Source organism: Chiroxiphia lanceolata, chromosome 13 (assembly GCF_009829145.1).
Source record: "Chiroxiphia lanceolata isolate bChiLan1 chromosome 13, bChiLan1.pri, whole genome shotgun sequence".
Lineage (NCBI taxonomy): Eukaryota > Metazoa > Chordata > Aves > Passeriformes > Pipridae > Chiroxiphia > Chiroxiphia lanceolata.
The window spans coordinates 18,274,033-18,290,090 of NC_045649.1; the positions used below are offsets into that span (position 1 = coordinate 18,274,033).

Below are 16,058 nucleotides of genomic sequence, written 5' to 3' on the forward strand. Positions count from 1 at the left end.
CACTTAGAGTCAAATGCAAATGTTCTCTTAACCAAAACCAGCACTGGAAAATCTGATCCCATTCTCTGGCTTACAAGTATCGTGCTCTCCTGAGTATGCATGTGGGCACTCATCAGGTATGACAGATTAATTTACAAATCCGTGTGCCCAAAATTGCAGGGCCTAATTGAGCACCTGGAAGGAGACGCCGTTGTCCCCGTCAGTCAGTGCTGGTCCCCACCTGCTGGAGACTAAATATTTGGATGATGTGTGCAGAGGACAGATCTGCACTAAGGCAGAAAAATGGCCAGGAGGTGCCAGGACCAGGCCTCTCAGGAGTGTGAGAAATAATAAAGAAGGCGACAGATGTCTGCTAGTGCGCGGTTTTATTCAGTTTTATTTGAGTAACGCTGTTACAATGTGTTATATCAAAGGAGAAGTTAAAGCCTGTATGATAGGATTTTTGTTGTTCTAAATTGAGAACTCCCTTTTATTCTGCTAATCCTTTCACAGGCTGCAGGCTCTGTCTGCTCTTTTCAGGCACACAGTCCACTGCTTTATTTCCTGCTCCTCTGTTCTGACTCTTGTACTCGGTCTGATTTCTCCACTTCCTTAACTTCTGACTTGTTCTCCTCTTCTCTTGCCAGTGTTGGGATATGTGGGCTGCATTTCATTACCACGGAGAGCAAACCTCAGCCTGCTGTGCCTTGCCTCTGTGCTGCAATGATAAGGTAGAAATGTCGGGCAAAGCTTCTCCCGGGGACTGGGTGACATTTTCCTTGGGATGTGCTCAAAGTGAGCTCCCACACTGCTGCACTGAAAGCAGCCTGTGCAGCAGTAGGGCTGTGTCCAGGAGGGGCTTACAACCAGCTACTTTTACTGAGCTTCAATTGCACCTTCCTCTCCTGCCTTGTTCCCCGACATCAGGGACCTGGAGCAGGGTTTATGGCAGGGCAGTCAGGGTTTATGGCATCACTGCCAGCTGAAGATGAGGGAGTGCCCCAGAGAGGTGCAGAGCAGTCCTTCTTGGTGGTTCCCACTGCATCCCTGCTGGTAGCGTTCTGTGGGGAACAGGGGCTCAAATTACCCCCCTGACTGTGGGACTTCAGCACATAAAGGAGCTACAGTGACCCTCGAGTCAAAGTACTCTTGTGGGGTTAGAGATGCTTCAACCCTACCACTCATTTCCAAAGAGAAACTGAGTGCCAAACCTACCTTGGTGCTGTGAGAGGTTTCCCCTGTAATGTTCCTAAAATGCCTGGATTGCCCTGGTAAGAAAGTGCAGCACTGCACACTGATTGTTCCCTATAAACAGTGCAACTTTATGCTGTATTGGCCCTTGTTACCTGTCCAACACCTGGTTTCTGTGCTCTCCAGATCTCAAAATCCTGACTTGGAAATTTACCTGCAAACGGCAGAAATGTGTCCTTAAATCCCCTGATGTAGAAATGGGCAGTTTGTAAAGCTCTGCCCTGCATGGACACTGGGGGATGGGGGGATCTTCTCTAGGACACCGTGTGGGTGATTACTACCAAGATAAATCCTAATTTTAAGGAAAGCCATTGATAGTGGAGATAGGTCCTTTTGTAGTGGCTTAAGGGGCAGATGCCATCCCATCCAGCTGATTTAATGCTTGTCCCTTGGCTGAGAAATCCCACAGTGACAGCTGCATCTCTGGGAGGGCTCTCACGGTGCCCTCTACACCTGCAATGATTTTCAGTATCTACCAAGAAGAAAAGCAGTTACAAAATGCTGCTGTAAAGCTCACCAAGCCAGCTTTAAAAACAGCCAAGGAGTTCAGCTGTGCTGGGCAGTGCTGTGGGTCAGGCAAGGACAGTATGACAGATACAGCTATTTGGCAGCCCAGACTCTTCAGCCCTACTCATGCCAATGGTAGAGACCCTGGCAGCACCTTTGAAGCATAATTTGTTTCATGGAAAATACTGTGGGGATTTTCCCTTTTTTCTCCCCGTAACTCTATTCTTCTTGCTCATTGTGATTGTGAACAGATTACTCAGTCTGGAAAATTTATCAGCCGCCGCTGCCCAGTGGGAAAACCACTTCCTGTCCATCCCTGAAAGCTGCCAGCCCTCATGGAAGTACCATTTGCCTAATTAGAGAGATTAAACAAAATGGTGGTATGCAGTGGCAAGAGTTACACAGCACAAGAACACAAGCACACAGAAGGATTTTTTTTTGGTTAGACAATTCCAGGCTCTAGCAGAAGAAACCAGCCTGGAAGCTGGCACCGTCTCTCTGACCCCCACACTGCTCCACAGCCACTGTGACACCTCCCTGCCTACCTCACACAGCATCTCTGCAGCTTTTTGCTGTGAAAAATGTTCCTCCTTGTGAATGAAAAACTTTGTTTGCACGCATTGATGCCCTTGCAATCCTCAGTTTTGGCTACCAGGAACCCACACATGCTCAGCCAAGGGATGGGGGGGGACTCCTTGGGCAGCATCACAGGAAAGAGCAGGTCTGGAGAAAAGACACAGTCTGAACTTATTTGTTCAACTGCAAACAAGGCAAAACTTAATTTCCACTCTTGCCTCTGCTTTTCTCTCAAATTAGTGGGGTTTATGCTTTCTGCTCTGATCCTGCAAAGATGAGCCCTGCAAAAAGACTCAGGCCAACTGGTGGATTTTGGACTGTGCTTATGTAGCTTCTGTAACCTTGGGATCCATCAGGAAGAGCATCACTAAACTAGGCATTGCTTGATCCTTAACTTCTGAAGGGGTTTAATGGGAACTTAAGCATACTAAACTCTCAAGGTAAAGCTTATTTGTCAATATTAACCTGCACAGCCAAGTGCTTTCCTGAATTGAAATTCCAGGCAATACGTATTTTAAACAAAGCAATATGAAAATGGCAGTAACAAGTCATCCATAAACACCAACTGTTGTGTTTTAGCTCAGGTTACCTTACTGAGAAGAAAGATTGATCAGAATCCCCTATAAGCTCTAATGCCATTGCCTGGGATCTCACACAGCCTTATTTTGGATGCAGAAGAAAACAAGACATGAGCTCCTTAGCACTAAGTTTGCTGTTTCTGTAGGTTTTCCTTGATCAGAAATAACTCAAACTCTCAAATTTATGTTCTTCTGGTTGTAAATCTGTGTTAGCAAACCCTGTGTAGTTAGTTTTACCTCTGTCAGCATGGAGCATGGTCTCATTACATTTCTAAGTGGCTTTATCTCAATTTTAGCAAAGAATATAAAGATAGGCTTATGTTTTACTACACTCAACGAACTGAGGTGGAATTTAAAAGCAAAAAAAAAGGTATTTATGCTTCCTGGGGTGTGTACAACTATTGCACAATGATCTCTGATTTAAAGCTTGCACTGAATTTCAGGTGCACTTTGGTAACTAGCTCAGCCTGAGTTGAAATGAGATTTACAAATACCTATCAGCTCAGTCCACACTTTTACAGTCAGCACTTACAATGCTGTGCTGCTGTCCTCACGTACTTAGAAAATGGCACTGACTTCTATATTGACTCTATTTTTAAATATTTAGTTTATTTTTAAAGAATCAGTTTAGACAATTTTACTGATGAGAACTAGAATCTTCTGGATTTCCAAAAGAAACAGCAGCTTTTCTTGAAGCTCTTAAATATCTATGATCTGAGAATTTGGGGGGCTTGTAATACGATATCAAGAGGTAGCAATATTACTATATTCTTTCGTGTGTATGGATCCTGTGTTTGCAAATATCACAACTGTCTTTTGAAATTAAGAATCTTCAGAATCAGTAGGTTTCATGTTGCCCACTGATGTCTTTATACAGCAGGTTTATCTCAGCAGTTGACCAACTGTATAAAAAATTTGTCAAAAGAGTGTCACTCCTTCCCCATGGATGGAAAAACCTGTTTACAGGATGGTTTGAGCACACAGAAACATGGAATTAAATTAGCTAATCCTGCAAAATACATGTTAACACAGACCTGAATACCCCTGGGCCCTGGTTATAATACACTTTCTGTTCTAGTTTTGCAACAGATTGGAGATGTTTGATTTGTCTTGTTTTTATTCTTTCCCAGTCTCCTAAAGCAACAGACCTCTGTTTGAAACAGGTTTTTATAAATTTTCAGAAGTTTTGTCATTGTTTTGGTTTTTTTTTTCAGTTCTGAGCAGCTAAATCTCAGCCAAGAGGTCCTCAGAGTGTCTCAGAATCAACCAGGTTAGAAAAGACCTCTGAGATCATCCAATTCAACCCGTGACCCAACCCCACCTTGTCACCCAGCCCATGGCACTGATGCCACATCCAGTCTGTCCTTAAACACCTCCAGGGATGGGGACTCCACCCCCTCCCTGGGACCACTCCCTTCCAGTGCCTGCTCAGTGTTTGAAGGCCTCAAAGAAGAACACAGGGATTTCAGTGGACGGTGCATTTCCACAGGTGGTGTATTCACAGACCTGTCTTCAGGGAGGTCCTGCGAGTTGATGGCTAGAAGTGAATTTGCTCCTTTTGCCACTTGTGCCATTTTCCCTGCCTGAAATACAGAAGGATGATCCCTTCCTGCTGCAGAGGGAGACCAGGATGCTGCTCCTGTCTCCTGACTGTGTTTGGTCGACGACAAGTGTGTTGATTTTAGACTTGTGGTAAAATGAGTGTACAGGCCCCCTATAACTTTAATTAATGAGAACAGATTACACTTGTTGCCACTGCTCACTACTGTGCAACCTGAACACAGTCAGGCTCATTCACACCCAGCTTCACTGCAGTGTGACTGCCAGCCTTGCTCAGGTATGTGAGCAACAAACAATTAATGTGCTTTGTACCTCCCTCACTGCTTTAATTTAATTTAAGGCCTGATCCTATGAGGCACTGAAGTCCTCTGCTCTCGTTGCCTTCAGTAGGATTTGAGGGACTTGGGACCTGTTAAGAAGAGGGTCTTTAATTTTTCACACTAAGGGGAGCTATTCCTTCTGCACACACTCATAGTATGTACAGGATTTGGGGACCTTTTGTAATAGTCTGCTTAAATCTTAATGCGTTGCTAGGGAACTGGCTGTGCCCACAACCAAAAAAACATGTAGACATTGTGTCCTACTGGTTTCTGGCAGAGTTTACCATAAGAAATGGCTTTACTGCAATGGGATCTACTAGCAGGAGTACAAAAAAAATAGTTTGTCAGCTTTTTTTTTTAATTACAAATTTTTAATTCTGTCACACAAATGGAAATCCCTTCCAAGCTGAAGGCTACGCATATGAGGACACCACCAGAATAAAATACTTCTTTTCCTTATTCTTTGAAATATTGATTCAGCTATTTTTTAATTAACTTCAGACAAAGTGCAGTGTTTGGAAGCTTAACAAGCTTGGATAATCTCTGCTCTTTTATACTAACTAATGCTATTACTATTTTCAAGACACTTGTAAAAAGAGTTGATTATGTGTATTTCCAAAATGTATGGCTTTTCAAGTTTTCAGACTTCATTTAAGAGTAACAGAATAGGTGAAACTTTTGTGTTTAAGGAGTCCTAGAATGATATTTCTGATTTGGCTTCAAATACTTTTCATGGACATCAGAACTGTCTGCATTGGTTTAAATTAGTGACAAAACAAGGCTTGAGACCCCAGCTAACAATGAATAAATCTGCTATCAAAATAGGACAAAAAAATAAGTAATGGGGAAATGGAAATGAAATATAGTCTGAGGTGACCTCCCCTAAAACAAACAAGCAAATCCTGTCCTATTAAGTTCTCAGGAGAGCTGCTAAAGAATTTTGAAATAATCCAGAGAAGGAACTCAACCCTTCATTTTTATTCTTTTTGTCCATTCCTTGCAACTCCCTAAGAAAAAATGATCCCTTGGGTGTTTTGTACAACAGAATGAGTTTTTATGATATAAAAGCACACAGGTTAAAGCTGTAAGTCCTCATTCCTTGGCAGTCATTATCTTCACGTTTAGGGAGAAGCAGCTATTGATCCTTTCCAAGGCATGGGTGGGCAGGGAGGCAAGGAACACTCTTCTAGATTCATCAGCCTGCCTTGTGGGGCCTGAGCAGGAGTGATCTCATGGCCCAACACTATTAAAAACCCATCATATGTGACATGTGTTAATAGTGTTTTCTCCTTCTCTCAGGGTGGTTGCAAACAGATGGAAGACACTTAGGAATTACAGGAGACCAGCCAGCTAAGGATGCTTTATCTTGTCAGACCTGTAGCTCACAGCATCATGCACATGCATAGGAGTGCAATGGCCTTTTCACGAATGGCTTGTGTTGCAGAGAAGGCTTTTCAGTATTCAGACCTCAGCTTCTGTGCTCCACTGTCTGGACACATCTCTGTAATTAGAGAGCAACTTTTTCTAGCCTGGCTGCTCATCCCTGTGTGATTATCTAAGCCAGAGCTAATGTGGCATCATTAACAAGCCCATGAGTTGAGCAGTGTTACAGGTGAATTAGAGGGTTTGTGATGGGCAGCCTTGTGACATTCACTGTCACAGATCACATCATATTGGGGATTTTAGCTCTCTGATCCAGCGTATTGGAGAGAACGAGACTCTTCCCTAACTTGATTTTTCCTGGCTTTCGTGATTGCAGACAAGGTCCTTACATTGTTCACACATAATTCTTTGTGCTATACTATATTAAGATGCTTGGCCTGATCTAGATTAAGCGGCTTCATGTAACTGATGAAAGAGTTATTGTTTCTCACAGCAGAAAAACTGCCACTCATCCAGATCACTGACCTATTTCTTGGAGTTAGAAGTAACTGAAGTTTCCTGATTCCTGGAATCTTACTGATTTTTAATGCTATGTTTTACAGTATTGACCTTCTAGCCCCATATTTCAAGTGTGATTACATCAGTATTTCAGGGTCAGATAAAAAATTTCAATGTAACTTTCAGATCAGAAAGATTTTAGTTTTCTGTAAGTTTTGGTACTATTCTAAAGGAAGTGATAAATGAATCGAAGAAATTCAGCTGTGGGAGTTATTCCATTACTCAATGACACAGAAATTCCTCAGGCTTAAACATCATCAGCATATTGCTCTCCACCTTTCTGGCTCTGAGATCCAGTGGAATTTGTCTCTATTGCCTGAAAGGGATGATGAACCATGTCCAGAAACAAGAATTTAAGCAGCTCAGCCTAACACTAGATTGGTTCATTCATTACCTTGCAATCAGAAAAACAGAATCTACAAGTTCCTGAAGAACCTACAAGTTCCTGAAGATGGGAACAATTGTAGACAACTACTTTTCAAATCTTGCTTTTCAGCCCTGAATTGCAGAGGCCAGTGCCAGAAGAACACATTAGGAGAATAAACTAATACTGCATAAAGAGATTTTGTGGAGGCTGGCATGTGAACACATGTATTTACCACTATATATGGCTTTCCTCAGCAGGAGAACAGGGCTTGGATATTCTGTATGCTCTCTCATTATACAGAGAGGGATAGGAGCATTGAAAAAGGAATTAGGATGCTGAGATGCTCAGTCCATGCTGCATTGCTGGCTCCCTGCTCTTCACCATGGAGCATCTGCTAAAGAACTCCTTGGGAGACTTTTGGGTTTTTCAGGACCAGCAGAAAAAAAAAACAAACACTGTTAGGATGTTTTATATTTGGGGCACTTCAGTAGTGACAAATGCCTTCTCATTTTATCATGCTGCAATCAAGATGACAAAAAAGGGTGGCAGCGAGTAGAAACTCCCCCTGCAGCCCAACAAAAAACCAGGGGCTCAAAAGGAAAAGTTTGGCACACAAAAAGCTCCAAAGACAAAAAAGTTAAACCTCCAGCAAACCATTTCTGCCTGTTGTGAGCCTGCCAAAGCAGGACAGACTTTCTCAACAGAAAAGGCTACATTATGCTAGAAGGAAATGAGCTGCAGGGCACAGGAAAAGGGAACACGAGTGGAGATTTATGGCAGTGCTGAAAGCAGGCACTGTACTGCCAGATCAGGAGTAAGACACTTACCAAAGGATGCTACCTTCGTTTTTATATCTATCAAGGAAGAAGGAGTTTCTGTTGTAGGGTATCTAAACTACCAGCATCCATTGCAGAAAGCTCATTGCTTCAGCCTTGTGATCAGAGTCATTGTGTCCCAGCCAGAATTTTCTATTTTTTAGAAGGTAAGAAGGAAAAAAAAACCCCAAACTAGCAAAAGTCACCTAAACCAAAACCATCAACCTGATAGTTAATGACCTGGAAATAGAATTGATACAATAAAGTACATTTTTTTTCCCCAAAATATTTTTCATCAGGCCCAACTACTGTTTCTGAAGATGATAAGAGAAGGATTCATTCATGTTCACACTTTTTACTTTGTCTTTTTGCTGCTGTTTTGGTTCTTGTTCTTTGTATTGTACATGTGGGACTTCACATGCTGAATTCTCCTGGACACAGACTGCAGCAGAGAGGCACATGGACAAACAAAACCCTTCACTTTGTCCAGAAATACTCAGTAAAAACAAACAAACAAACAAACAAAAACCTTAAGGCTTTTTTCTTTTTCTTTCTTTGTTTGTTTGGGTTTTTTTGTTTGTTTTGGGCTTTGTTTTGTTTTGTGTTTTTGTTGGGGAGGTGGTGTTTGTTTGTTTGTTTTATTTTGTTCTGTTTCAGCCAGGAATTTCTCATTACAGCTCCTTTTTGCCTTCCTCCGTAAGTTTAGTTTCAGAGGTAAACTGCCAGCCCACAGAAGCTGCAGAATCTCCTTGGATTTTTAACAGTTTAATTTGAGCTTTGCCATACTTTTTTACTCTCAAATGAAACTGTAGCTTGTTTTCAGCTCCCTGAGCTCAGGGGAAAGGCCACCCCAAACAATTCTGATGGAGAACTGTATGTTGGAACAGTCTCGAAGAACATGAGAACATGGCATTGCCCCTAAAATATCATGCCATAAATGTAACTTGCATTTTGGATGGGCATCTCTAGGTTTCTTTCTTTCAAAATGCAGGGTCTGACCTTTCTCAGCATTACCAGCCTCCCTTTCATACTGGCTATTTCATACACCAAATTACAGACACCTCTCAGCTTTCATGTACACACGGAACCTGGACATGTAATTTTCAGTAGTATGGAAAAAAAATTCACAAGTGCTTCAAAAGACTCTTTGTGGTTTCTCACTAGTAAGGAAGAAGTGCCATTGATCTTGAACAAAAATCGACTGCTGACTTTACCAAACCATAATTTGCATTTATAAGAGAACAAGATATTGAATTACATTTCTCTACAGTCCACAGACAGATCCTGAACTATCACCACGAAAAAAAAAATCAGTTGTGCATTTATAAATATTTTGTGTGTTATGTCAGCAGGTGCCATGTGGAACTGGATGCTCAAAAAGATCAGTTAGCAAGGTGTGTAACAGAGATAAGGAAGGCTTGCTCTTTGTAGAAACACTTTTTTTGAGAGAGAACCATTGAAGTGTGATCTGTATTACTCTCACAGGTCAGTGAACAAAAGTGTGTCCTGAAACTTCAGCTAGCTATAAAAGTGAAATGGTCTCACATGGACTCAGAGAGGGAGAAAATTCTTGCTGCAACACCACTGTTTTCTATGATCCCAGGTGGGATCACAGAAATCAGAAGAAACCACCCAGAGCTGTGGATGGGTTTTTTGCCATATTTTTCGTACATCTTTCTTTCTGCTGCAGCCCTTGAACTCGGGTACTACTCCAGTGAAGTCCATTGTGTCTGACTAGGAAGGATTTCCTAATGATTTGGTAAACAGATGGATCTGATGGGTGCCAGTTGATTCAGTGACCAAACCCCAGTCTAAAGCAGTGGTGGCACATGGAACATGATCAGAGAGGATTCCCCAAGCAGCAGGAGTTAATACCCATTTCCACTTCAGTTCTTGTATGTTATGAAAAAGTACTATGAAGGCTATTCCCACTTCTATATGTTCTCCTTCCCCAACATTTACCTAGCAAGACAGGTGGAGAGGAATATACTGGTGATGTTCAAGCCTGAGGAATTTCTGTGTCATTGAGTAATGGAATAACCCCCACAGCTGAATTGCTCTGACTCATTTAACACTTTCTTTAGAATAGTACCAAAACTTGGAGAGAACTAAACCTGTACTAGGTTTCTGCCTATAAAGACTGTGGGATTTAGGGCATTTTAGAATGGGAGGGGACATAGTGGTAATGAGAGAGCAAACTGACACACAAGAAGGCTGGTAAATGGTTTTCTGCTAATGACAAGGAGGAAAAATCCCACTGAAGTGCTGTCCTTAGAAGTGATATTTCTGCAAATGCTAATTCCCCTGTACCTGCAGAAGCAAGTGTTATATGTAAGCATGTCTGCTGTAAGCAGGTTTTCAGCTTGTGTGCACTCTGCTGAGAGCATCCATAGGGTGGCTGACTGAAGGGGATTCACAGCCACCTGCTGATGCTTCCCCAGACACACTGCTGGGATGTTGCCCATCCTCAGGAGGGGTCAAAGCTCTGATGCTCTTGGAACAGAGCCAACAGGGGGAATGATTTCTCCTTCTCTCCCCTGCGGAGGAGCATCACACCTGAACAAGCACGAGGACAACTGACAACTACAATTCTGTAGTAATAAACTTATTTGTCTGATTTCTCACTGATCTGTCTTGGATCACATATTTTCAAGTGTCTAAACCCTGAATTAACAGGCAAAAGATAAAGCCAGTCAGCTATGGAAGAAAGTAAGTGTGTGCTGTTTTCTGGGTGATAGGGATAGATAATTCCAGAAAGTTACTTTCAGAACTAGCAGCAACTGAGCATATTGCTCACTGGTCAGCTGGACAGTTTTGATGCTGTCATTGGGCTTGAATCAGGAACCACTTTATAAGGGATCTTACACCAAACTTCTGTGTGAGCAGAATGAGCACTGCAAGCATTTTTTAAGCAATACCAAGTCAGCCAACACAGATAACTTGACTGGCTCTGCTCAGCAAAATAAGGAGATGTATTTAGTTTTAGCTGACATATTTTATTGTGGCTCAATCTGTAGGTCTTCTAATAGGCCTTATATAGCCTGACACAAAATAATTCATGAGTATTCAACAGATTTCATCATAATGCAAGTATGACTCTCTGGCTACATTCATGCAGTTTTACAAGCCACATAAACAAAAGTTTTAAGAGATACTGAACTGTTCTATGTAAAGTTACTTGGTGTGCATTAAACAGTCAAAAATCTCTTGTTACATGTGTTATACATGCAATTTGTGTATATAGTTAAATGTACATTTCTAATGTAAGAATGCTGGATTTCATTATTCTGACCAAAAGAACCAGGCTGGTATCAGATATTAATCAGGCTGCTCTTTATAGTTCTTGCAGTTTTCTAAAGAACTATGGAATGCAATAGAAACTACATGTAGACAAATCATGGAGCTTCTTACTTAGCTTTTCATCTACAGAGGCAAATCTGTCAGGAAGGCACTGGATAAGAGGTTCTTGGTATAGCTCATATGCCTGCGCTCATAGAAAAGACACGTGCAATAATCTTAATTACATATATAGCTCTACCAGTGATAGGGAAAGCCAGCTATGTGTATGTACATAAAATAACTGTTGATTTAAATACAGCATTGATTTCTGTGTCTGATAAATAAAACCTAGTTTGGGTTTCAAACAATTATCTAGTTATTATCTAGTGGATGATAAAACATGTACGGCACTACTTTTTAAGCTTCATCTGGGTATTGGCAAGCTTGATTTGTGGGGTAATTGAGTACTTTAGAAGATTATTAATGTCTGGAGCCCCATGAGAGATTTGCTTTCACTGTACATAACCATGTTTGAGACAGAGCAGTTTGGGTGCTTCTACAGCAAGTCTCAGGCACTTCCCAAAATTCTGTGGCAGAGATGTGGCCAGAAGGGTTTGTTACTTCTACTAAACACTGTTCAGTTCTGCAGGCATTAAGTATCAGTCTCTTTTTTAGCGTTAAAACAAGAGGGTTTTGTATTTAGTACCTGCATTTACATAAGAATACTCCAAAGATGTGTCCTCTGCCTCGATGTGAAACAAAGTTTGGAAACAGCTTTCTTCTCTAATCAGGCTTGTTTGTATGCAAGTTAAAAAACATAAATAATGAAGTAATGAAGGACAGACAGGCTGTGGGAAGGCTAAGCTGCTGGAAGAACTCAGGAGACTGTTCCATGGGGTGGATATAAGACAGGCATATTATATTCCTAATTTGATGTACTTTGCTATGCTATTTTTTCTGAATATCTTCTGTTAGATGAACTGGTATATCTAATGTCAAAGCCTTTCAAACCTCTACAAAGAGAGGATAAAAATTTGAAAGGATGAGTCTTGTGAGTATATTTAGACAGCATAGTAAGAAAATTGTCCTAAAATTTGAAACATGGCAAGAAGATTGGAAAGGAACACCTGTTTTGCAGGGAATTAGCACAGGGTATGGGAGCTGCAGGGCAGCTGGCAGGATGAGGGCTGCATCTGCCCTCCCTATTTCCTGAACCAGTACATGCCCCATGTTCCCAGGGCAGGCTGAGCACCTCCTTAGCCTGTCACGTTCAACCTGGATGAAGTGATGTACCTGCACCTAAAGGTTGGGTTTATTTCCTTGATTGCAACTGTGATGGGGTGCTAATGGACTACAAAATATCCAGAGACCCTGACGTTACTGGAATACTCTCAAATATGCCAGATAATCGTGGTCCCACCTCCAATCCTTCTCTTTCACTTAATTTCATTGTTTTCTGAGTGGTCCCCAGCACTCCTCGCCTCCAACCGCAAATCATATAATGCTTTATTTTAAACAAGCAGAACTAGTGTATAGAAGGCAACCAGCAGCTTATTAATAACACAACATAAATAACAAAATAACTTAAGCTCATATTTAGAGTATTTTCCAAATACTCCCTAGTGTTTCCTCTTATTTCCTAATTACTAGAAGATTATAATTCTCTCCATCCATCCTCCAGCTGATTAGAATTGTAGAACAGTTTGCTAAACCTCAACATTTGGTGTAATGCTGGCAGATCACAGCATCAAACTTCTGTTTGAAAATGCAAAAATACATTCTTACATTTTCTATATCTGCAGCACTTTCATACACTGTTTGAATAAAGGTAACCTGCAAGAACATATAAAGAAAAATAAGAAAGCACAATTGTCTTTTAGCTCTATGCAGAACAAGAAGAGGGTTTTTTTAAAGGCAATTTCTGTTTTTCTTGGGGTTCTCAAGCAACATGACTTTGCTTTGGGAAGTGTCAGAATTTGATGTCTAAACCCTTGTTTCCCTCCCCAACTCATAACAGGAAATTCAATATGTTGGCTGACATAAAAGTCCTGGTCTGTCATCATTTCCAAAGGCTATGACACACCAACTGCACCCATTTTCCCCCCCACATTCAACTATTTGGAAATAAGTCTTATCCCAATGTTGAATTTTATCATATAGAAAATTTGTGAGTTGTCTGGTTGCCTAATTCCAATTTGGATCAATTAGTTTATTTTTTTTTTGCTGAAGGAGTCTTAAATAAGATGTCACTTATTTAACTCCACTAATGGCTTGCAGTGTCCTCTGACTCGAGGCTGTCGAGTTTTGTGTAGTGACACCTACACAGCTATACTATATCTTACTATGTAACACTTTGTTACTGAAGACTTTGTGATACCTGATGTAATTTCACACATCTGCACATGGACAAATCAAACTCAAAAATAGGATTCTAGGGTTGTGTTTCAAATGTCTTTTATAAAAATATGGGGGAACTTGTAGAAGAATTTTTAGGCTTCATGTGGCAGAGCAGGTAACCTTCTTTAATACCCAAGCCACTTGAGAGTACTAGACTTTATCATAAATGTCAATATTCTTTCCTGCTCAAATGTCCTTGATTAAATGAGGGGCTGTTTCTCAAGATTTAATTTGGACAAGTGTTACATAGATATATTCTGCTTGCAAGATGTTGCAAATAAGTCAGGTTGATGAAAGGCTGACGGCAAAGGGATCTGGGAGAGCAGGGTAGCAGTCTTGAGATACCATCATCTAATACCTAATAAACGACACAGCTGCCATAAATTTTCCCTACAGCCAGCAGCAATTCAGACAACACCTAACCCTGGAAGTGCCTTACTTGCAGCACTGTGCTGCACTGAATACCCACTAGTGCTCCACTCTTACACAAGGTCATCTGTGCTCCACTGAGATCCAGAAACCAGATTTTCCCCCTTAAATGTGCTGCGGGATTCAAAGTAAAGGTATGTCTGTACACCTAGAACACATCTTCCCACAAACTGCAGGTACAGATTTTAGTATTTCACTACGGGAACCACATGAAATATTTTCCTTTCATATAACAGCCTTGCCCACAATGCAAGAGATCCTGTTCAACAGAATGGAAATCTCTCTTTTTCTTTTTTTTTTTTTTCTTTTGCAAGACCCGATCCGCCTAAATTGGACGTAAAAGGGACACGAGACTAAGAGCAAAAAATTGCAGTAGGACAGTGTGGTCATCTACAGGAAGCCTGCAGTAAAGTCCTCTTCCAAAGGCTTGGTGACATCAATCACAGAGACACAAAGGGGTGGCCCAGCCAACTCTGCCACTGAACAGTGTATTCCCACAGATGCAGCAGCCTCTGTTGTGCCCACTGATGCCATGGGCCTTGACCCAGCTGTCACTGCGAGTCTTTCCGACAGCTCTCGGTGAAGGTGAACGCTGGGTCTTCCCACGGCGTTTCGAGCTCACTGGGTGCTGGTACTCACCTGGGAAACCGCTCCTTCCCCAGGCTCGCCCCGCTCCTCCAGCCCGCACCGGGATGGAGCGGGGCGAGGGCCGAGCACAACCAGCCCCAGTGTCCCGGAGCACAGCCTGCCCCATGTCCCGGAGCACAGCCTGCCCCATGTCCCGGAGCACAGCCTGCCCCAGTGTCCCGAGCACAGCCTGCCCCATGTCCCGGAGCACAGCCTGCCCCATGTCCCGGAGCACAGCCTGCCCCAGTGTCCCGAGCACAGCCTGCCCCATGTCCCGGAGCACAGCCTGCCCCATGTCCCGGAGCACAGCCTGCCCCATGTCCCGGAGCACAGCCTGCCCCAGTGTCCCGAGCACAGCCTGCCCCATGTTCCGGAGCACAGCCAGCCCCAGTGTCCCGAGCACAGCCTGCCCCAGTGTCCCGAGCACAGCCTGCCCCATGTTCCGGAGCACAGCCAGCCCCAGTGTCCCGAGCACAGCCTGCCCCAGTGTCCCGAGCACAGCCTGCCCCATGTTCCGGAGCACAGCCAGCCCCAGTGTCCCGGTGCTGCTCAGTGACGGGAGCGGCGGCTCCGAACCGCAACCCGGGCTTGCGGGACAAGGCACCGAGCGGGGCGGCCCCGCCAGCGATGGCACCGCTGCCAACCCGCGCCACACACCGTGCGGGTCCCGGGACATCCCGAGAGCGCCTCCCGAGAGCCCGCGCTGTGAGAAACACCTCCCTGCGGAGAGCCCCGGCCGCAGGTACAGCGATCCACCTGTCCCAGCCTCAGAAGTGAGCGCCGCAGGAGCCCCAGCAGCTCGCGTGCCATCAGCAAAGACTCCAGAACGACCTCACGACTTCGCGTTCTGGGGCGGAGGGGGCCGTCACTCCCGCTCTGCCGGCACCTCCAGACGGACCGTGTGTGACAGCGGTACCCGCTGTCCCGCAGCCCCCTCGCCGCTGCCCGGCAGCGCCCTGTCACCTGCCCGGCACCGCACCGCGCCCCGGCACCGCACCGCACCTCGGCACGCCGCCGCTGCCCCCCGCACCGGCCGAGCGGAGCGGGCCCTTACCGATGATGATGGCACAGGCGCTCACCAGCCCGATCTCCTTCTTGAGCGCCACCCGCCCCGCGCCGGGCGCGCCGCGCTGCTCCCCGCCGGCCATCGCTGCCCGCGCTGCTCTGCCCCGCCAACGCGCATGCGCCGCCCCGCGGGCCGGGCGGGGGGTCCCTGAGGGCACACGGGGGTCCCTGAGGGGACGCGGGGCTCCGCAGTGCCCGGGGCTCACGGGGCTCCGCAGTGCCCGGGGCTCACGGGGTTCCGCAGCGCCCGGGGATCACGGGGCCGTGTGTTATTCCGAGGGGCCGCGGGCACCGCGGAGCCGGCCCGGGCGCTCGGTGTGCCGGGCGCTCTGTGTGCCGCCCTCGGTGTGCCGGGCACCGCCGCCAC

The 16,058-nt window shown here is 44.4% G+C and overlaps 1 protein-coding gene across 1 annotated transcript in view; it reads right to left on the reverse strand.

Annotated features, from left to right (window-relative positions):
• The window catches only part of SLC7A10 (solute carrier family 7 member 10), a 41,469-nt gene extending 25,635 nt beyond the window's left edge, over window positions 1-15,834 (reverse strand). The window contains 1 exon segment of the mRNA XM_032701549.1: window positions 15,681-15,834. Within this exon segment, the coding sequence (XP_032557440.1) occupies window positions 15,681-15,774 (94 nt within the window). The 5' untranslated portion in view covers window positions 15,775-15,834.
• Window positions 15,835-16,058: the final 224 nt, after the last annotated feature.